The sequence below is a fragment of the Zingiber officinale genome, chromosome 3B, assembly GCF_018446385.1.
Source record: "Zingiber officinale cultivar Zhangliang chromosome 3B, Zo_v1.1, whole genome shotgun sequence".
In the NCBI taxonomy this organism is placed as follows: Eukaryota; Viridiplantae; Streptophyta; class Magnoliopsida; order Zingiberales; family Zingiberaceae; genus Zingiber; species Zingiber officinale.
In genome coordinates this window covers 11,175,893-11,196,613 of record NC_055991.1, presented here as the reverse complement: position 1 = coordinate 11,196,613, position 20,721 = coordinate 11,175,893, and the positions used below count along the sequence as shown (strand labels likewise).

Sequence of the window (20,721 nt, the reverse complement as noted above, 5' to 3'; positions counted from 1 at the left end):
GGAGCTTTCTGAGTAATCATCCATCGACAGATTGAGATCGTCTATCTTATGGACAACTGTGAAGTAGGAGCAAGTTATTTCCGAATCACGTAAACAAACACGTTGTTAGGGTTTGGTTTTCTTCCTTCTTGTTTTAGGTTATCTTTCATATTTATTATTTTGTATTTATGCGCTGCTAACAAATACGTTGGAAGCGACCGAAGTGGGTGATCAGTAAGGGTATTAAGCGACCGAATACATAAGAAGCGACCGAGAAAGGTATCTCAGTGGGTATTAATTGTGAGGGTATTAAGGGATACTTAGAGAGATTTTTTTTTAAATATCTTCAAATCATAAACATCCATCCATCCATCCATCCCTCTATCATTTATTTATTTATTATTATTATTTTTTTAAGGGACCGATCCGGTCGCACAGAAATTTATTATTAGACACCAATATAATCGGGAAGCAGTCTGTTGGACCCCGTAGTTATTTTGATGTGATCAACCAAGTTGGTTAGGTCCTGCTTTATGTTTGATCCCTGTGTCTGAGTGTGCAGGAGCTTAGGAGCGTAGGAAGTCGAGCGAAAGACGCAGCTAGCGAGAAGGATGGTACGGGAAGTGAGCCGACGGACTCGGTGCATAGGAAAGACGAAAGAACTGCGGAAGAGTACACGGGTGGGCGAGAAGAACGTGCGCGGCGTTCGAGGGATGTTAAGCCGAGATGGAAGACTGCTCGAGGAGAAGGCCAGAAACTGGGTTCGGGTGAGCCCTATTTCGGTTGGCCGGAATCACCCAAAAGAACGGAACTTCGGAAGTTGAAGCAAAGAAGAAGACGAGCTGGAAAGTCAACTCAAGGCACCTTCATCCCGATCGAAACGACCGTTTGCATTCTGATAGAGTTCTATCCGATCACTCGACCTGAGGCGCCTTGGAGCTCAGTTGGAGGCGCCTTAGACCTACGGGATAGACTTTTCAGGGGCTATAAAAGGACCCCTGGACCTAGGAAGTATTCATCAATTTAATCATCAACTCTGTAATCAATTCCTAGCAATTATGTGAGTGTTCTAAGTGTAAAAAATACTTCTCTGCCTACGGTAAAGGAGACTCTGCTAGTGAAGTTGTTCAACCGCCTTGGATTAACAACCGTCTTGGTTGTAACCAAGTTAATTTCTGGTCTCCTTTTTATTTCTGCTTTTAATTTTATTATAGTTGCTTTATTTTTGAGTTGAAAGATCCGAGGAGGGTATAGTTTATTTTTTCAGGCAATTCACCCCCCTCTTGCTGGCCTCCGCTGCACCTACAATTGGTATTAGAGTCAGACCACCTCAGAAGGACTAACCGCCGACTGAAGCACAACGATCAAGACGATGGCCGGAGCGAATATTCATCCCCCGAAGTTCAACGGAGACTTCGCGACGTGGAAACGCCGGATGGAGGTATTTTTCAAGACAGAATTTGATATTTGTTTAATCATGAAATATAACTATGCAGTTCCAAAAGATAAGGAAGAATACACCTGGACGAAGAAGGAACAAGCAGACTTCGTCGCCAACGGAAAGGCAGAGTTCCACCTACTTAGCGTGCTGCCGCCACAGTAGGTAAGTCGGATCGGAAGCTACGACTCCGTGAAAGACCTCTGGGAAAAATTCCTGGAGCTTCACGAAGGTACATCCGAAGCGAAACTTGCAAGATGAGATATCCTCCGGACTCAACTTAAGAACCTCCGGATGAACCAAGGCGAGAAGGTAGCGCAACTCCAAACGAGGATCAAAGGACTAATCACGCAACTCGGCAATCTCGGAGAATCGGTAACAAACCGAGACTCGATCCGGTATGCGCTCAACGCCTTCCCGAGAACTCAAGAATGGACGTCCTTAGTAGATGTGTACTACATCTCTAAGAACTTCGAGGTAAATACTTTAGAAAATCTATTTTCAACTTTTGAACTTCATGAATCTCAAATTGCAGAGCCCATTGAAGTAGAAAAGACAAGTCAGAACATTGCTTTGAAGGCAAGAGTAAACGGTTCTGACTCCGAAGCCTTGATCGACGAATCCGAAGTGACACTATTGGTAAGACGCTTCAATAATTTTTTTTCTAATAAATTTAGATCGCATACAAAGAGGCATCAACAAAGAAAAAGAACGGTGCGTTGCTACAACTGCAACGAAGAAGGGCATATCAAAGGTGGCTGCCCAAAATTAAAGAAAAAGGAGAAAGAGAAGGAAAAGACCAAGTACAAGAAATCAGAATCCTCCAAGCACAAGAACCTGAAGGCCACTTGGTCCGATTCGTCTTCTTCCGAATCAGACGTCGAAGCGTTCTCCGGATTAGCAATGATGGCTAACCATCTTCCCGAAGATGAGTCAAACTCAGAAATGAGCAAAGATGAAGGGGAGGAGCATCAGAAGAAGAAAGTAGCGATGAAGGGGGAGCATCACCAAGTCAGGTAAGTAAGATACGTGCTATAACCCCTACTTAGTCATTTCAGTTTATCAAGTCTCTTTCTAAAAATTTATTTAAATTAGAAAATGAGAATGCTGACTTAAATAGAATCTTAGATAAATTAAAATCAGAAAATGACAATTTAAAATTAGAAATTGAAAATTTGAAATTTGATGCATGTTTAAAAATAAATATTTTTCAAAATTCAAAACTTAAAATTTATGGAAAATTAAACTGATATGTTAAACATCATCAAGGTCAACTTAGAAAAATTCCCAAGAACTATGTACCCCCTAAGTATTTGACTAATCCAGTAGGAAGGAACCTCTATTAGGTTCCAAAATATGTGTTAAATTAATTTTTTTTTTTGGCTTTCAGTGAGAACATTAAACGTTGAATTTCTTTATAAAGCTTTGTCTAAGGAAGTGGTTGTTACTCCAATAACCAAGAAGGCCTAGTGCCTCGCGACTACCTGGAAGCTGAAATATTGAAATAAAATGTTTAATTAACTTTTTGAAAAAGCATTAAAACTAGAATTAAATAATGCTTTAAAAGTTTTTTAAACATTTTCTTGGAAAATTCTAAAAAATTCATTTTTACTTAGAAATTTTTTTAAGAAAATTCTAAAAAATTCAGTTTACTTAGAATTTTTTTTGAAAAATTCTAAAAATTCATTTTTTTCTTAGAAATTGTTTTCTAAAGAATTAGTTTACTTAGAATTCTTTTTTTCTAAAAAATTTTAAAAATTCATTTTTACTTAGAAATTTTTTTAGAAAATTTTAAAAATTCAGTTTACTTAGAAATTTTTTTTGAAAAATTCTAAAAATTCATTTTTAGTTAGAAATTTTTTAGAAAATTCTAAAAATTTAGTTAAATTAGACATATTTTTCTGAAAAATTCTAAACATTCATATTCTCTTATTATGACCCGTTTTTGCTATGATCAAAGGGGGAGAAAAAGGTACAAGTTTAGGGGGAGAGAATTTTTTTATTTAATTGTTTTCAACTGTTTTCAAAACTCTGAATTTTAAAAACAGTTTTTTTAACTCTTAATTAAATAGTTGCAATTTTACTTATTGCAAATTTATGCTTAACATGTTAGTTTAGTACTTTTCTTTAAAATTATTTTTTTTTTGTCTATTTTTACCTTAACTTAAACTTGGGTTGATGCACATCAAAAAGGGGGATATTGTTGGACCCCGTGGTTGTTTTGATGTGATCAACCAAGTTGGTTAGGTCCTGCTTTGTATTTGATCCCTGTGTCTGAGTGTGCAAGAGCTTAGGAGCGTAGGAAGTCGAGCAGAAGATTCAACTAGCGAGAAGGACGGCACGGGAAGTGAGTCGACATGCTTGGTGCGTCCGAAGGATGAAAGAGTTGTGGAAGAGTACACCGGTGGGCGTGAAGAACGTGCGCGGCGTTCAAGAGACGTTATGCCGGGACGGAAGGCTGCTCGAGGAGAAGGCCGGAAACTGGGTTCGGGTGAACCCTATTTCAGTTGGTCGGAATTACCCAAAAGAACGGAACTTCGGAAGTTGAAGCAAAGAAGAAGACAAGCTGGAAAGTCAGCTCAAGGTGCCTTCATCATGGCTTGAAGGCGCCTTCAAGACCGTTTGCATTCGGATAGAGTTCTATCCGATCACTCGACTCGAGGCGCCTTGGACCTTAGTTGGAGGCGCCTTACAACTACGGGATAGACTTTTCAGGGGCTATAAAAGGATCCCTGGACCTAGGAATTATTCATCAATTCAATCATCAACTCTGTAATCAATTTCTATCAACTAAGTGAGCGTGGTAAGTGTAACAAAGGCTTCTCCGCCTACAGCAAAGGAGACTCTGCTAGTGAAGCTATTCAGCCGCCTTGAATTAACAACTGTCTTGGTTGTAACCAAGTTAATTTCTGGTTTCCCTTTTATTTTTGCTTTTAATTTTATTATAGTTGCTTTATTTTTGAGTTGAAAGATCCGCGGAGGGTATAGTTTATTTTTTTCAGACAATTCACTCCTTTTTTACCGGTTTCCGTTACACCTACATATTATTAGAGACTCATCCAAATAGTTAGCATTCTTATATCTACTTCTCACTGAAGGAAAAATACCTTACAATGTATTATATTTAAGACTTGAACTTAAAATTCCTTACTTGTCTATTGAAAGGTCTAATCATCAGAAATGATGATGATGGGGATATTAGAAATTATCTAACACAATTTTATACCTGGTAATTTTTAATGGGATATTCTAGGTACTTTTAAGGTTTGAAAAGGAATGTGAGACGAGCACCGTAACAATCCAAATCCGATAAATTAAATTGGATTACCGTTTTGATCTTGATTTTATGCTAAATAAAATTATCAATTTTAATTTGAACTTTACACAACATTAAAATACCTTAAAATTTCATAATATATAAATTAATATGTTAATTATTGTAGTTTCTTATTTTTTTTATTGACTTTAATTATAATAGTTTTATTATTACTTTCAATGAGATTATTATTTAGAAAATAGTTTTCAATTAATCAATTTTAAAATATAAATAAATCGGCCCAAGTACTTAATATATACAAATAATTTATTTCGAAAATTATAATAATTTTTATATCTCATGAAGTAATTTTTAAAGAGTTTAAATAATTTTATCTCTTATAAATTTCTTTTTAAAATATTTAATTGTTTATGATTTTTATATTTTAAACAAATTACCACCGCCACGTCGCCCCTTCCGATTTTCTCCCATTTCTCACCGCTCTCTTCCTTTATTTTATTTTATTTGTTTAATCTTTTTTATGATTTATAAATTGTAAAAATATTCTTAAACCATCTCGGATCACGTGTCACTCACATGACCTTCTCCGCACCAGTCTCCCCATTATTAGATTGCAATACCCTTTCCACCGTCGCAGATTCCGGCGATATCGTCTCGTTCGTCTCCTTAATGGAATCCATGGGAGCATCACCGGAAGATCAGACGGAGGTGGTCGCCTCGTTCCTCTCCGACACCGACGCGAAGGTGTTCGTCGCCGGCCACCGAGGCCTCGTCGGCTCCGCCATCCACCGCAAGCTCGTCGCTCTCGGATTCACTAAACTCCTCCTTCGCACCCACGCCGAGGTCGATCTCACTCGCCAGGCCGACGTCGAGGCTTTCTTCGCCGCCGAACGCCCTCGCTACGTCATCGTCGCCGCTGCCAAGGTCGGTGGCATCCACGCTAATTCCACCTACCCCGCCGATTTCATCGCCGTCAACCTACAGATCCAGACCAACATTATCGATGCCTCCCTCCGCTGCACCGGCGGAGCCGTCAGCAAACTCTTCTTTCTCGGCTCTTCCTGCATCTACCCCAAGCACGCCCCCCAGCCGATCCCGGAATCCGCCCTCCTCTCCGGCCCGCTCGAGCCTACCAACGAGTGGTATGCCGTCGCGAAAATTGCTGGCATCAAGATGTGCCAAGCCTACCGGATCCAGCACGGCCTCGACGCAATCTCCGCCATGCCCACCAACCTCTACGGCCCTCAGGACAATTTCCACCCGGAGAATTCCCACGTTCTCCCGGCACTGATCCGACGCTTCCACAACGCGAAGATCTCTGGCGCTAATGAGGTCGTCGTCTGGGGCACCGGTTCTCCACTGCGCGAGTTCCTCCACGTCGATGATCTTGCCGACGCGGTGGTCTTCCTAATGGACCGGTACTCCGGCTTAGAGCACGTCAATGTTGGGAGTGGTAAGGAGGTGACAATAAAAGAACTCGCGGAGCTTGTGAAGGAGGTGGTCGGCTTCCAGGGTGATCTTGTGTGGGACAAGACGAAGCCCGATGGGACGCCGAGAAAACTCATGGACAGCTCTATGCTGGCTGGAATGGGGTGGGAGGCTAAGATCCCCCTCCGCGAAGGACTGGCAGATACCTACAAGTGGTACGTTGATAATGTTGTGGACAATTAACCATCATTTGTTGTTCTGTTGCAGTATTATTTTTATCATGTTTCATTATGCTTTTGGGACTAGAATTCAATCTTCTATAGTTACCTATTTGCGATGATTTATAAGAGTTCTACCTCCTTTCTGTTGATTTTGTCTTATCAAGAGAATAGATCTATGAAAATAAATTTGGAATTGGATGCCTGAATTCTAAAATTTTTGAATCACAAGAAGTTGAGAAAACATTTAGAATGATGATAGGTTACAAATTTTGTTCTGAGCTGAGCATATCTGATAATCCATGTACATCGTTTCTGTTCTCCCTGGACAGTGATGGCTTGACACATTCCAGTCCAGACAAGAACATGCTTTGATACTTAACACGATTTTTGGCACGCTCTCGTTGTGGCTTTGCTTGTGATATTTCTTCTTATCTTCATAAATACTAGTAGCTGCAAAGTCATCAGCGATATGGATTGTTATGTTAATTAACTGTTTCTATGTTGAAGTTCTGGTGGCAAATATAGATGAATTGGTGCTGTTCGTGTCATGTTTGTTTCACGTTGTCCATACTAGCAGTCCCATGTTTCTTTTAGCTTATTATTGTTAGCTAAATCATGCCACTTCTCTGACGGTGTATTTACCTCAGAGGTGGACAGAATAGGGAAAATAATTGAAAAATGGTTAATTGTGATTTGTGAAAAAGAAAGAGGAAAGATGGAAAGAAAAAGGAAAAGGGAAAGGAAAAAAGATGGGAAACTTGCGACAGCTTGGCTTTGAGTTTGCAGCTAGACTGCGGCAGCGAGCTTGTCGCAAGCTCATCGTGAGCTTGCAAGCTTTCCGTAGGGGCTGTTGATTCATCGGAGAGTTTAATTAGGAAGGAAAGAAAATTAGTTCCATTAGACAGTGAGTGGACAAAAAAGCAGATAAAATGTGATTTATGGACGAACTTTACATTTTTTGTACCAAGTAAACAGAGCAGACTGTCTCATACATTCTTTACCTAGCTCAGCCTTCAGGGTAAGTACATAAAGGTACCAACGGGCCTTCAATTGATGCAACTAATCAAGTGCCTCAAATCACAACAGAAATAACTTTATGTATAAGACTCGGTGAACTTTACATTTTTTGTACCAAGTAAACAGAGCAGACTGTCTCATACATTCTTTACCTAGCTCAGCCTTCAGGGTAAGTACATAAAGGTACCAACGGGCCTTCAATTGATGCAACTAATCAAGTGCCTCAAATCACAACAGAAATAACTTTATGTATAAGACTCGGTGAACAATGTTATACGTTAATAATAAATACCTTTTGGTCGTCGTTTCTTGTAATCCAGCATGCAAAATAGATTTTTCCTCACACAATACTTTAGCATTTTGAGATCTTTTTGATGTTTAAAGAGCTGCGCCTATTGATTCATGATGTATAATCACCTATTGATATAATAAGGTCTTCTTGTTGATCAAATTGGCAATGTGTTCTGTTTTTGTTTGTTACTCTAGGAAAGCAATATAGTTAATGTCTGGTTTAAATTTTTTTTTATATCACAGTTAGTATATAATTCTCTATTTAAATTATTTGTTGGGACGTTGTTGAGCACTATCTTGATTTTACTGAAAGCCAAGAAAATTTTACTCGAATAATACTAATACTTTTTTAGATGTTTAAAATATTTTATTTACTAACCAAATTTAATTTTCCATTTAATTTTATTTTCCAATCTCTAATCTCGAAATTTCTACCAATTTGATGTCTAAAATTTTCAAACATGCTCAACACCGTTAGGCTAAATAAGATATAAGATTGATTTACTCTTTAAGGGAAAAAATGTTAAGAAATTAAATAATTATTCGGATTGAAGAAGAATATCAATAACACTAGAATACCTAGTTTTTAATTTAGCCTTTCCCAATAAAGGATATAATCGGTTCATAATTAGGATATAGTTTCCCCTCCTAATCTTGTACATCTCCAACTCTCTAGCTTCTTCTTTCAGCGGCTTTTCTCCGGATAAAAATTGCCCACCTCAAGGCTGCCACAATTGTCACCCAATTAACCACATTCGTTCTGGGCCTAACATTTTCTTCATCGTCAAGATTGCGGTCATTGTACGATGAAGTTGATGAAGCCAAACCAATCATGTCGGAGCAGAACAAATTATTGTCGTCAATCATCTGTTGAGTCCAGGAGCGAATAAATCCTTCGTCGAGGGGGGACAAGCCATCGAAGGTCCTACTTCTATATGGATGTTGTTGGATGTGTTCAGCAGGCGAAAGCCTTGCGTCGTCATTCACTGCGTCTTCCGTCTCATTCAGCATGCTAAGGTGGCCAATGGGAGAAGAAGAACTTGGTAATGCAGCTCCTTGTGATGCGATTGCGCTCTCACTCTGTATGAATTTCAGGTTCTCATCATAATCACACACATCTTTCCAATTGTCATATGCCTTGTGCATCAATCTATCTGCTAAACCCTGCATTGGACAAACATTGTACACCATCAATCTACCACCACTACTCATCAGCTTATATTAACTAAATTTTTGCTAATTCACACATGCAAGTAACCTTCTGATGATCATCATTGAGGCATTCTTGTGCCGTGAACTGCTCATTCTCAATTAATCCACAGAATACGTATCCACTGTTGAAGATTGCACCGACTTGCTTTGTCTCATCCAAATAGTAGACATATAATTTTCCATCTAATACAGCAGTCGTTGCATGATTCACAAGCGTCTCCCACTTGTTCTTTGACATCCCGCTTCCAAGAATCTAGATCAAAATCACCAATTCATCAGACAATAAATAATACACAAAATGAGGGATTTTATCTTTTCTTGTTTTGGCATAAAACTCACATTCTGCAGTTTTTTTGGATCCTGATTATAAGATAAAAGGAAATCTCCAACTGTTCTAATTCCTTCCTCATTCAACTTCTTCTGATATGGCCCATCCTTTCCGATGCTCTCCAATCTCCATATTTCATCCTCCAAAACAGGAGGGTGACGTTTGCCGTGTGCTGTAAAAAGATAGTTTAAAGTCGAGAACAACATATATATCGAATAAGAGCAAAATGGCAAACATGCACAGACAGACCTCTCTGTTCCTTGACCATGAACCCCTCCGTCTTCGCCTCACGTATCCGCGTGCCATCGCAGAAGCCCGCGGCAACCTTGAGGCCAAGCCTGAATTTTCGACTCCGGTCCCAACTAGAATTATCAGTAAAGCTGAGCTTTCCAAGGGTGCCTAGGCCCTCTTTCAAACAAACCTGTGTCTCCCCTATCAAAAGAGGCCTTCTCCCTTCGCGCGGCTTGACGACATACCCCTCGAACTCAGTTGCCGTCCAGTCGTCCTTGTCGAAGTCGCCACGAAGGACCACAACATCCAGTTTCACAGAGGCTTCAGGGCCAGACGTCACATAGCGGCCAGTTTTGGCATCAAACAACAGGACGTGGATAACAGCACCCAACTCCCCTTGTATGTCCTCTCCAGTCAAGATCGTGTGGGGCAGTTTGTTCCTGAAATGGAGCTGCAGTTTGTTGTCATCATGCCCTTCAATTTGTTTGGGTGGACGGCTGCAAAAGTGAAATTTTTTCATAGAACTTTTGAACAGCATAGAGTGTTAATTAGTTCAGATCGGCTTCAGTGGAAAAAATGTATGATACCCTTCCACGGTCCTGTCAGAAGTCATCCTGCTTGCTAAAGCCCGCTCCAATTCTTCACTGACCTGTTTAAGCAGAATATCAAAGTCAGCGCGCAAATTCTGGGATGTGAAAGGAAAAGATGCAAAACTGGAAACATATAGGGGTAAAATGAGAAGGGTCAGGTCACGTCAAATCTTACAATTCTACGGACGATGGGCTCCAGTTTTGAGAAAAACTGGGTCAGATAATGCCTTCGCAGGGCCTCGACAAAGTACCTAGCAAGAGGGAATTCCCAATAATGAGAACATAAAGGGCTAAAAGAACAAAAAAATTAACAAAACGAATTCCGGCTGGTGTCGTCGGAGGTAGACAAGTCAAACGTACTTATCCGAATGTAAAATAAAAATTAAAAAAAATCATTTCGGAAAAGTATCAAAATGTATCTTGAAATTTTAAAAACTATTATAATTTGACATTCCAATCATTAACGCCATTAATAATTCTTAATTCCAATTGCCCGCGTGCTCAAATTTGCCCGGTTTGAATGTTGTAACCGGTTCAATCATGGTCGGCCCGCACACTGAGCAGAATTGTTAAATTCTGAAGGCTGAGGCAGTTTGTTGGATGATCTTAAATTTCGTAGAGATCTAGCGCATGCATCACATCGAACAAGACGAACAAACATCTGATCTAAAGCTTAATTAGTTTGGATGTAATTGTCAGCTTCAAGCTCCATTTGAATCAAAATCAATCATCTTTAATTTATTATTAATTCCATGCATATATCAACTTCTGAGACATCCGAACGATTGGCTTAAATTACTGATCGAGAAAAAGAAGGGAAGGCTTGCAGTTTACCTTGCAATTCTCCGCCGCTTGGGCTGATGTAGCAGGCACTCTTCGTTGTCGCTCCCTTCCATGGCTTGCTTATCCCTCCTCATGGCTTCTTCTCTTTCCATAGAGTCGAGACGAGACGAGACGAGACGACGACGACGACGACGAGGAAGGAAATGCGCGCAGCAGAAGAGGAAGAGGGGTTCGAGAGTACTGAGAGGAGATGAGGGATGAGTAGGCGGCTAATGAGCTCATAAAAAAGGAACAAGAAGAAGGACTGACTTGACTGAATTAACTACCAAGTCATCATTAACATTTGCGCAGGGTGGGTGGACCCAATCCTGCCCCGCGTCCGACACGTACGGTTGACCTGTGGGAACGAGTCGTGCTTGGCCTTTGGTTGGTTCAAGAACCAGTCGGAACGAGTGAGCACGTGCGCATCTCATTGACTTTAAGAAGTCATTTTAAAATGAATTTAATATTTTAAGAAAATTTAGTTTTTTTAATATTTAAGACCTTTTTTTTTTAAAAAAAATGTCGTCATAAATAACAGGACAGCCTCACAGCTGTGTGGTAGAACCCTAAACCCTTCTCCCGTAGTCTGATCGAGACGTTTGGATATCTCTCTGGCTGAGTAAAGAAATCATGTCTGGAGTCGCCTTGGAGCAAGTGCAGGAAAGCGGATTGATTGCCTTCTGCCTTCCACCTCTATCGGAGGATGATCCGCTGTTCGCAGAGAAGCAGGTGAGTATTACTAAAGCCTCACTGAGCGAGGAGCCGTCTTTTTTTTTTTTTGTTTTACATTGCGGGAAAAAAATGATGCATTTTGCTCTATTGATCCAAGAACAAAAGAGCTTTTGGCTATCGGATGTTAGACTAGGGTAGAAATCTTTTGTCAAATTCAAGTATCGACCTTGTTAATGGAATTTGATCGACTCATCACGAATCCCAAAAGTGCGAGCTTTTAGGAAAGAGGCCATATTTAGATCGTAACAATGTCATATTTCCTATATGAATGTTCATAGATGCAATTTTTTTTTTTTTTGCTACATAATAAATTGTTATGGTTTACTTCATTTATGGTAAAAAGTAAATTATATCAAGTACATATCTCAAGGCTGCCGGTTTTTAGAATGTTGATTGTTGTTTTTTTTTTAAATGTAGCATTGTGAGCTATCCTGTTTAAAATTATTCATGCAATTTTGCCTCTTGTCAGAGGTTATTGGATGTTAGACAACTGCAATTCAAGTTTGTTCTGCCACTGCATTCATCCATTGAAGAAGTGCTTCAAATTGCGGATAAGTTAGTTCAAACTGCAAGAATATTGTACATGAATGAGGTACAATGCTTATTCTGTCTTGTACATCACCTTGATGCATTTGTTATGCTTTAGTGATGGATTATCTAGTTTCTTTAACTGGCAGATAGAACTCTACTTTGCTGGAGATGATGACATTGGTCCATTCAGCCCTAGGAATGAGCTAGAATCCCTTAACTTTATACTAGCACACCTGAGCTCTTTGATTTCAAATGTTAAGTACTCATCCATTGAAGTGCTTCATCTTGTACACAATACAATATTTGCTATGATTAAAACTGTGGGGGACAACAACATTGACACAATGACTGCTAAAAAGTTTGGTACTGATTCTGAAGAGCTATTGTTGAAGTGGGGGCAAGATCATGGTCTAAAAACAATGCTGTCAATAACTTGTAAGTTTGCATTTAAAACGCTCATTTTCAGAAGTAGATTAGCTATTTATTTATTTATTTATTTGTTTATTTATTTATTTATTCGCATTTACTCCCTTTGTCTTGTAAAAATAAAATAACTAAAGCCAGGTGTCAACTTTGACAAGCAAGTTTGATATAAGCAGATAAGGTATCGACATTTCATTATAATAATCAAGCATTTTTGTGTCATTTTTGTTTTCTTGCATCAACAAATTTGATTTATTTATTTATTTATTTATTTGTAACATGTATGTGAGTGGTATAAAGGAAAAAGAGTTTCTGTTCAAGCAATTGCTTGATGTAGTATTGAAATGCCCTCTTAGTTTACCTTGTAAAGAGAAACTTTACATTCTTATTGCCTACAGATTTTGAGGAAGCTGGAAGAGGAGCAGTTGCACTAGAAGATATGAGCATTGGGGACATTGCTTTAGAAATCCCAGAATCACTCATCATATCTGAGGACCTTGTTTATAATTCTGACATGGTATGATGTTACAATTCCTGCTACTCTGTTTTTTTTTTGTCATTTTGGGTACTTGATCAGATCTTGTCAAAATTGTAACGATGCACACTTAGTGACTTTCAGTTTACTTTTTTCAAGATATAGTGGCAATTTCATATTGCCTACATGTTGACCCGTGTCGAAACTTGAAAAGGGAGGTCTTTCGTGTTTTTTTGACATTATAACTAACAGTATAGACTTTCACTATATAGTAATGTTTGAATTTTTCCAGAGTTCCTTACTTCATTTTAGGTACGTTCTAATGGAAAAAAGGACAGTTGATCTGAAAGTCATTTTTCTGCTCCATTAAGCTCTTGAAACTACATTGTTTATTTCTCTCTGATTTCCTTATTGTAATTCCAGTTTGATGTCTTGAAGAAGTTGGATGATATAACTCCTGAGACTATGTTGTTGTTATGGAGCATGAGGGAAAGATTTAATCCAAATTCCAAGTTCAAGATTTATTTTGACACGTTACCTACAGAATTCAATACAGGTATCTCTCAGTGTAATTTTGTTACTCTGAATTCTGAAACATTCAAGATAAGTAAATTTGATTAGTGTAGTATAAACACCACCAAAAGTGTGATTAACTAGGGGGCCTGGGTGCAACACTGATCGACTGTATATATTTTCTTATGCAACCGTAGAAAAAAATGTATTTTGTTCAATTGTATTCACATTTTCCAAGTTTTGAGACTACTTTGGGTTTACTATTTTTGATCTGAGTTATGAAGGTGTGCCATTTTTTTAGGTCGAAATGGTGCGTCATTTGAGTTCATATAAAAATGCTCACATTTTTTCACAAAAGAATAAAGGACAAGGCCCCCGTTTTGAATAACTCACTATCAACACCCAGATGAAATAAGGTACTTACATTACCCCAAGTAATGTTTTAACCTTAACAACGTCATTGCCATGCCCCAAGTCAACCCTTTGCTTTGGCAGGGACTAAGTTCACAAAGCTGTGCCAAAATCCCACCAACATTCACTGTATCATTCATTGGAATAAGTAGGAGTGCTAATAATGTTTGCTTTTATCCAGTTATTCCTTTTTACTCACTAATTCAGAACACAAAAGGAAATATGATTAAAGTAATAATTTATTCTAACTTAAACAATAAGCATAGAATAGTTCTGTGAGTACATATTAAGTAGAAACAGGAATTGATTGGAATGTTCATTGAGTTCTAAATGCACGATCAAAAGTGGGATTTTCCTTGCACTATGACACTACGAAGTGGTACACCCCATGCACTCAAAGATGGGTATGAGTATGACTATTAGCACTAGTAGGGGGTGATACACATTTGTTGACGATCAATTGAGTGTGCTACAGGCATATGCTAGCATATCTGCCAATGAGCTAAATTGAGGTCTAAATTCATCATCATATTATCAGCGTCTCTTTATTACATTCACTGTTATTTCATCTTAGAATACAGTTCATTTCTCATTCATTAACTAACTATTGTAAACATTTGTAAAAGCATATGGAGGACTCAACTGTTGGTAACAGTTCAATAATACTAAAACCTACTGATTTTGAAGATGCATTAGATAAATAATTTAACAAATAAATAATGTCAACAGAACTAAACAAGGTCAAATAAGGATACCTTCCTCTGTGATTGTGGCTTTTGATTGTAATGAGTTGATTAGAGATTTGAGAAGATTCTACTACTCTTGGTCTTTTCATGAGATTGGATCAAAGCCACATGCACTGGGGCTGCAAGAAACACTAGCAGATGGAGGAAAGAAATGTCTCTCATTAATGTTAAAAAAAAAAAAAAAGGGCAGTCCGAAGCTCTCGCTATGCGGGGTCCGGGGGAAAGATTCATTGTACGCAGCCTTACCCTGTTTTTTTTTGCAAGAGGCTGTTTCCAGGATTCGAACCCGTGACCTTTTGGTCACAAAGCAACAACTTTACCGTTGCGCCAAGGCTCCCCTTCATTAATGTTAAGAGGAAAAAAATATCTTTGGAAGCTGTACAAGTTCTCTTTGATCTTTGCCCTGGTAGAGATGGATACCCAATTGCGAGTTGTCTGCTGTTGGAAAAGGAAGGTTGAGGAACCCCAGTCTCTCTTAAAAGGAAATCCACTAAATTTCATGGGAGACGAATGGAAAAGAGATCACAAGGGCCATCAGAGATAGCAAAGGTCTGTGATCCAATGTCAAAATCATGACGTGGAGTATGTCAGTAGGAGCTCATAGCAATGGTGAGAGGGAGGCAGAAAAGTTAGGTTTTGGTTAAGCTTCTGCTATGGGTTAATTTTGGTAATGGGTCAACGGGCCTGGTATACTGAAATAGGATTTCACAGTTGTATGTAGATTAAAACAGTGTTTTGGGGCTAAATTTAGCATTATTTTTTCATTGGCAGTTACAGGGAGTTTTAAAAATGATGGGTGAAAGCTGAGGTCTGTGAACCAGAAGGGTTTTGTTTGGGCATTTGCCCCTTTTATTTTAGTTAGTATTGCTTTCTTTTCCTCTTTAGTTGTTTATAGAATTGCCCTGTTGGTTCTGTAGAGCTGAAAGCATTACTGAATTCTTATGTAATGCTCCTTTAAACACATATGATAAGAAGAAAAGAAATTGTTCCTTGTCAAATCTTGTATAAATTATATGTTTATTCTTCTGTAACTCTGTTCTCTTCTATCCTTACACGTTATGGTTAATGTGATTTTTTATTGACCAGGGTTGAATTTTCGAGTTGATGCACTTGCTGCATTAGAAGGAACCCTGCTCTTTGAAGAATTATTGCAATCTAAAGAGGTAATTTATTTCCATGTTTTTTTCTTTTCAGCGTGAAAAACAACCACTGTTCTTAATGCAACAATTTTATCCCTGATTTCAGCACTTACGCCAACAATTTGATGCATTATGCCCACAACAATGCGATAATTATCCTGACATTTTTGAACCAAAGCTGTATACTTGGGATAAATTTCTGTGGGCTTGTGAGCTTTGGTACTCAAATAGCATGAAGGTGGTTTTTGCTGATGGAAAGCTAAGAACTTGCTTGGTTCCTGTTGCTGGGTTCTTGAACCACTCAGTAGGATATCCACTCTAAATGAGCCAATGATATTGGTTATGATTTCGCCCCTTCGCTGATATTTTGTTATTATCTTCTTGTTACAGCTGTGCCCACACATACTTCATTATGGTAGAGTAGACCCGGTAACCAAGACCCTGAAATTTCCAATATCACGACCATGTGAAAAAGGAAACCAATGCTACCTTAGTTATGGGAGCTTACCAAGTTCACACTTCCTTATGTTTTATGGTTTTGTTCCCAAAGGGGATAACTTCTATGATGTTATTCCGCTAGGTAATATTCTTATTATGCTTCATTCAGTCTGATTATACTTGTTTAGCAAATTTGACCACGAGGAATCATTCTATTATGACATAACTAACTCAAATGATATGCTCTATTGTTAAACTGCAATCTGTTGCTTAAGGTTGTATGATATTGGCTATCTATTCAAGTGGTTACACAGAGGATGCATTTGTGAGATATTACCTTATATCTACAAACTGCACAATGCTTTAATCCCTTTTCCTTTCCACATTATGATGTTGAAGTTTCTGTTAGTGAACTTCTTATGAGGTCATATCCAAACAAACAATCAATTTCCACGTTTTGGCTTTTTTGGTTTCTATATCTGTATAAATATCTATATCTATATACAGTCTCAAACGTTAATGTGCTAATCTAAGCCCTTCTGTAGTATAGGAACGAATCTGCTTGTCTGATCCTCAATATAATTGCCTATTTTCTATTCTACAATCTCCTCCAATTGTTTCACTTTCTATAAATACATTTCATTTCTTGTCATGTCAATAAATAGCAGGCCAGCAATTCAAATTGTCCTTTTTTTGTATCTTTAATGACAAGGATTAGTAAAGAATATCTTTGCAACTATTGATTGTACACTTGTTTCTACACTGTATGCCTCTATTCTGACTCATTCTTCCTTATTGATTTTCTTTTTCAATTGCATGGGCTGTCGACTTCAATTATGATGATTATATATGCTATGACCCGTATCAACAAAATTAAATTATCTAATAGTGTCAATTTATAATTATTTTTCCGGATTGCTGACACAACCAAACTGGCCTCATATACATAAAATAATTGGGATTAACTTCATGAAATTGACTTGGCCAACTCAATCAGATAATGACCTTGTTATGTTTGTCCTTTTTAGGTTACTTGTTTTAGCATTCCAAATAATGGATAATGATATTTCTAGATTGATCTGAGTGTGCATTTTAATAGTCTGTTATCAAAGCAGTGTAGATCAGGATAATTAAACATGTTGAATTTGTCTGATAGGTACAAAATATACTTGTCAATCCTGCACATAAATGACTAGATCTACTCGGGGATTATAGATGGATTGTTCTCTGAATTTTTGGTACAGATTTGCTATATTCCTTTTAGAGAAAATTACATTTTCAGTCCTGTAACTTACCTCTTTTTTAATTTTAATCCTGTTATGAGTTAATTTACGTTCTTAGTCCTGTAACTTGTAATATTTTCCAATTTCAGTCCTTTTTCTTCCAAAATTAAAATTTTTCAACGGAGAATGTCTAGTTTGTGGTTGGAATATAAAAAGCACATGAGTCATAAAAAATCAAAATCCCCAAATTCAATTTACAACTCATCATTTTCCGTTGGAAAATTTCAATTTTAAAGGAAAAAGGACTGAAATTAGAAAATATTACAAGTACAGGACTGAAATTAGAAAATATTACAAGTTACAGGACTAAAAATATAAATTGACTAAAATTGAAAAAATGTAAGTTACATGACTAAAAACGTAATTTTCTCTTCCTTTTATTTAACATTTGAATTCATCTTGTTATGCTTGTTGCAATAATCATGATTTATGCTTGTAATGCTCATCCAAAACCTTCTAGCCGATTAGAAAAATACATGAAACCAGAGAACTTCCCGTTTGTATAGTTGCTAATGTGCAAGACCTTGGATTTTGTAGCAGTGAGTCAGTCAACCTTTCTGAAGAGAGCTGTTGATTTCTTCTTCAGTGTGAAAAGGTTCATATGGGTTTTAGCGGCTGAATTGCTTGCGAATGTTTCATGTTCCTTAGGTCCGGTGGATCATATCAATGTTAGTTCCCTCAACACAATTGAGACTAGTATGCTAGGTTGTCAATCCTTTCATCCTTTGAGAGTAAGCAGATTAGGACAAACCAGGTTAGGTCCACAAATCAACACAGTTTCATCAGGAACGGTGCACCAGAAAGCTCTAAATAGAATCAAGTTCACTAACCCTATCTAGAGTCGTCAAACAATAAGTATCAACAATAGGCTGAGTCAGTGGGCCCGTCCATCATACCATCACAATTCAAGTTCATCCCAATTTAAGGCGCCACCTATTTCCGCATCTTTCTTAGAGTTGTGATGGCACCTATATATGGCTGCACTGCACATGGATATAACAGAGAAAATAATGTGACATTGAAACATTGAAAATTGCACTGAGCATTTCAGCATTGTATGAGGAATCATCCTTGTCCTCTGACTGATTATTGTATGATTTCTCTTGCTTATAGTGTGACATCCTTTCTCGCTTGTGTTTCTCTCCTAGATTTTCATGCAAATCATACTATGTTTATCTCATATGTGTTATATTTTCATAACACCTTTAACATGCTTGCACTCTTTTCTGCAAAAAGCAAAATGAGCACAATCCTATCTCCTGTTTCTATGGATGAGAAACGCAATTTGCCAGGAAAAAGAAAGAATTGTAGTAATGTTCTTGCCAGACAATTCATGCTACATCAGATGTAAATTATTTATAATTTTATACATGTAGATTTTGATACTCCTGACAATGATGGCCATGGAAATCAGCCATTGGATGCTGCTAATGGTAGAAACACCCACATGGTTCGAGGTACGTGGTTGTCCAATGCCGATAAACCACATGTATATGGATTGCCGCCAAAATTGTTGGCTCATCTGCACGCTGTGTTGAAATCTGATGGTTCTGGACTACCCCCTTTTATTCCTGGAGAAGATGTAAGACTGGATTATTTCATAATGCCATCTTATGCAATGCAGAACCCCATTGTAGTTTTGGAGTTGCAAACTTGCATTCACACAACATTTAACTTTGAATATAAGAACCTCAATGACCGAAGTAGATCTTTATGCAGATAGACAAGGAAGATGAGAGAAATGCACTCCAAACCATTTTATCTATTTTTGTCCCGATGTTGGAAGGTCTCTGTAATACAGATAAAATGGACAGGTATCAATTTTCTGCCATCCACTGTCGCATTTGGCTTTGATTCTGAAGCTTTGATTTTGTTGTAACAGGGATAATTCTACTTGGGATGTAAAGCTATCTCTAGACTACAAGAATCTGCAAAGAAAAATTATTTCTTCTATAATCACATCTTGCAATTCTGGCCTACAAATGCTGGACTAATCAGAAGACATAGAAGAATTAAAGAAAGATCATAAAAGCCACGCAAAGGTTATTAAGACAGTACATGACTGACTGCAGAACATGGTAAAAATTGAAGCCTTCTGAGTATTACCGATAATGTGGTTTAATTAGCCCGCATAGAATGGACTCGATGGCTCTTATATGCTCAAATGACCAACTGATGGTTGATCCATGATCGGTAGAAAATTAAAGATATTAGTAAGCTGTGCACTACTGGAATCACTATCAGCTTAGTTGTCCGCTGGTTGTTTGTAAATCAAACACTTAGGAAAGACTTTTCTTTTGTGTTATCTCTAAACAATCATCTGTCATCTTTAATTCGAAGATCTAGAAAAAAAAAACAAGGCACTCCGTTTGAATCCAACCTTATCAAATTTGAACAGGTTAGAACAACTGATGCATGGGTACTTGGGTCGATCTCATTGTTAGATCTAAATGATCCACAAACAAATGAACAATTATATTGTACGTTTATTGGCATTTATCTAATTGATCAAACAGTTGTCAATCTCAAAATCACGGCCAAATTGACAAGAAAATTATAGTTGAGTTTAAGGTGGTTAATTGATCAAGTTGCTTATAATTTCACGGACTGCTTGGAGAGTAATCAATTAATAATTGAATTGACTGATTTATTTAAATTGAAACTGAACAAATAAATTTTTTTAATTTAACCCAATGACCGAACTTTTGTAAAAAATTGAACAAATTAAATTGATAAAATATCAATTAAATCAATTGAAATTGGGAATAAGAAGAATAGAGTTGTCATGAATTATGAAATTAATACTTTTAAACTCTCAATTGGAAGTTCGGGTATAGCCGAATTCAATTTAATCAAATTTAAAATTTTAAAACTCAAGACCGAATCAATTTCACTGAAATAATTTATATTCTAGGAAAAAAAATTAAAATTTCAAATTAATTCAACTGAACTTTTAATTTGGATCACTTCGGTTAATTAATTTGATAAAACAAAAGAAAAAATGCTTATAATATTATATAAATATTTGAGAAAATGCTTATGATATTATATAAATATTTTGTTAACGTCTGTCTTATCGTCTAGGGTAGAAAAAATATTAAAAATTTTAATATACTGGATATATTATATTGCCGTATAACGTGATATTAACAATAGCTGAGCGAGATTTGGAGCTCCAAGGAGATTCACAGAA

The 20,721-nt window shown here is 37.4% G+C and overlaps 3 protein-coding genes across 3 annotated transcripts; 2 read left to right on the top strand and 1 right to left on the bottom strand.

The window, feature by feature from the left end:
- The first annotated feature begins 5,252 nt into the window (after positions 1-5,252).
- On the top strand, positions 5,253-6,543 carry LOC122055896 (probable GDP-L-fucose synthase 1). The gene has a single exon (XM_042617577.1). It carries the CDS (start codon positions 5,271-5,273, stop codon positions 6,363-6,365), a length of 1,095 nt encoding a protein of 364 aa, XP_042473511.1. The 5' UTR covers positions 5,253-5,270; the 3' UTR covers positions 6,366-6,543.
- Positions 6,544-8,216: 1,673 nt separating this feature from the next.
- On the bottom strand, positions 8,217-11,074 carry LOC122055895 (calmodulin-binding protein 60 B-like). The gene is made up of 7 exons (XM_042617576.1): positions 10,847-11,074; positions 10,188-10,263; positions 10,010-10,071; positions 9,441-9,919; positions 9,203-9,363; positions 8,910-9,116; positions 8,217-8,815 (listed from the first exon to the last, which is right to left on the bottom strand). The coding sequence occupies exons 1-7, from the start codon at positions 10,945-10,947 to the stop codon at positions 8,324-8,326; spliced, it is 1,578 nt and encodes a 525-aa protein (XP_042473510.1). The 5' UTR covers positions 10,948-11,074; the 3' UTR covers positions 8,217-8,323.
- Positions 11,075-11,384: 310 nt separating this feature from the next.
- LOC122055894 lies at positions 11,385-19,542 on the top strand. The gene is made up of 11 exons (XM_042617575.1): positions 11,385-11,566; positions 12,039-12,161; positions 12,247-12,535; positions 12,922-13,040; positions 13,422-13,554; positions 15,755-15,831; positions 15,914-16,111; positions 16,198-16,387; positions 18,905-19,110; positions 19,248-19,342; positions 19,411-19,542. Exons 1-11 carry the CDS (start codon positions 11,468-11,470, stop codon positions 19,520-19,522), a joined length of 1,641 nt encoding a protein of 546 aa, XP_042473509.1. The 5' UTR covers positions 11,385-11,467; the 3' UTR covers positions 19,523-19,542.
- The last annotated feature ends 1,179 nt before the right edge of the window (positions 19,543-20,721 follow it).

What these genes read in the sequence shown, in the direction of transcription:
- LOC122055895 (XM_042617576.1), bottom strand. Translation starts at nt 10,947, where the DNA reads ATGGAAAGAGAAGAAGCCATGAGGAGGGATAAGCAAGCCATGGAAGGG. An exon ending in AGCCCATCGTCCGTAGAATT is followed by an intron (nt 10,072 to 10,187) that starts GTAAGATTTGAC and finishes CTGCTTAAACAG; the next exon opens with GTCAGTGAAGAATTGGAGCG. An exon ending in TCAATGATGATCATCAGAAG is followed by an intron (nt 8,816 to 8,909) that starts GTTACTTGCATG and finishes TGTCCAATGCAG; the next exon opens with GGTTTAGCAGATAGATTGAT.
- LOC122055894 (XM_042617575.1), top strand. Translation starts at nt 11,468, where the DNA reads ATGTCTGGAGTCGCCTTGGAGCAAGTGCAGGAAAGCGGATTGATTGCC. An exon ending in AACAATGCTGTCAATAACTT is followed by an intron (nt 12,536 to 12,921) that starts GTAAGTTTGCAT and finishes TATTGCCTACAG; the next exon opens with ATTTTGAGGAAGCTGGAAGA. An exon ending in AATTATTGCAATCTAAAGAG is followed by an intron (nt 15,832 to 15,913) that starts GTAATTTATTTC and finishes CCCTGATTTCAG; the next exon opens with CACTTACGCCAACAATTTGA.
- LOC122055896 (XM_042617577.1), top strand. Translation starts at nt 5,271, where the DNA reads ATGACCTTCTCCGCACCAGTCTCCCCATTATTAGATTGCAATACCCTT.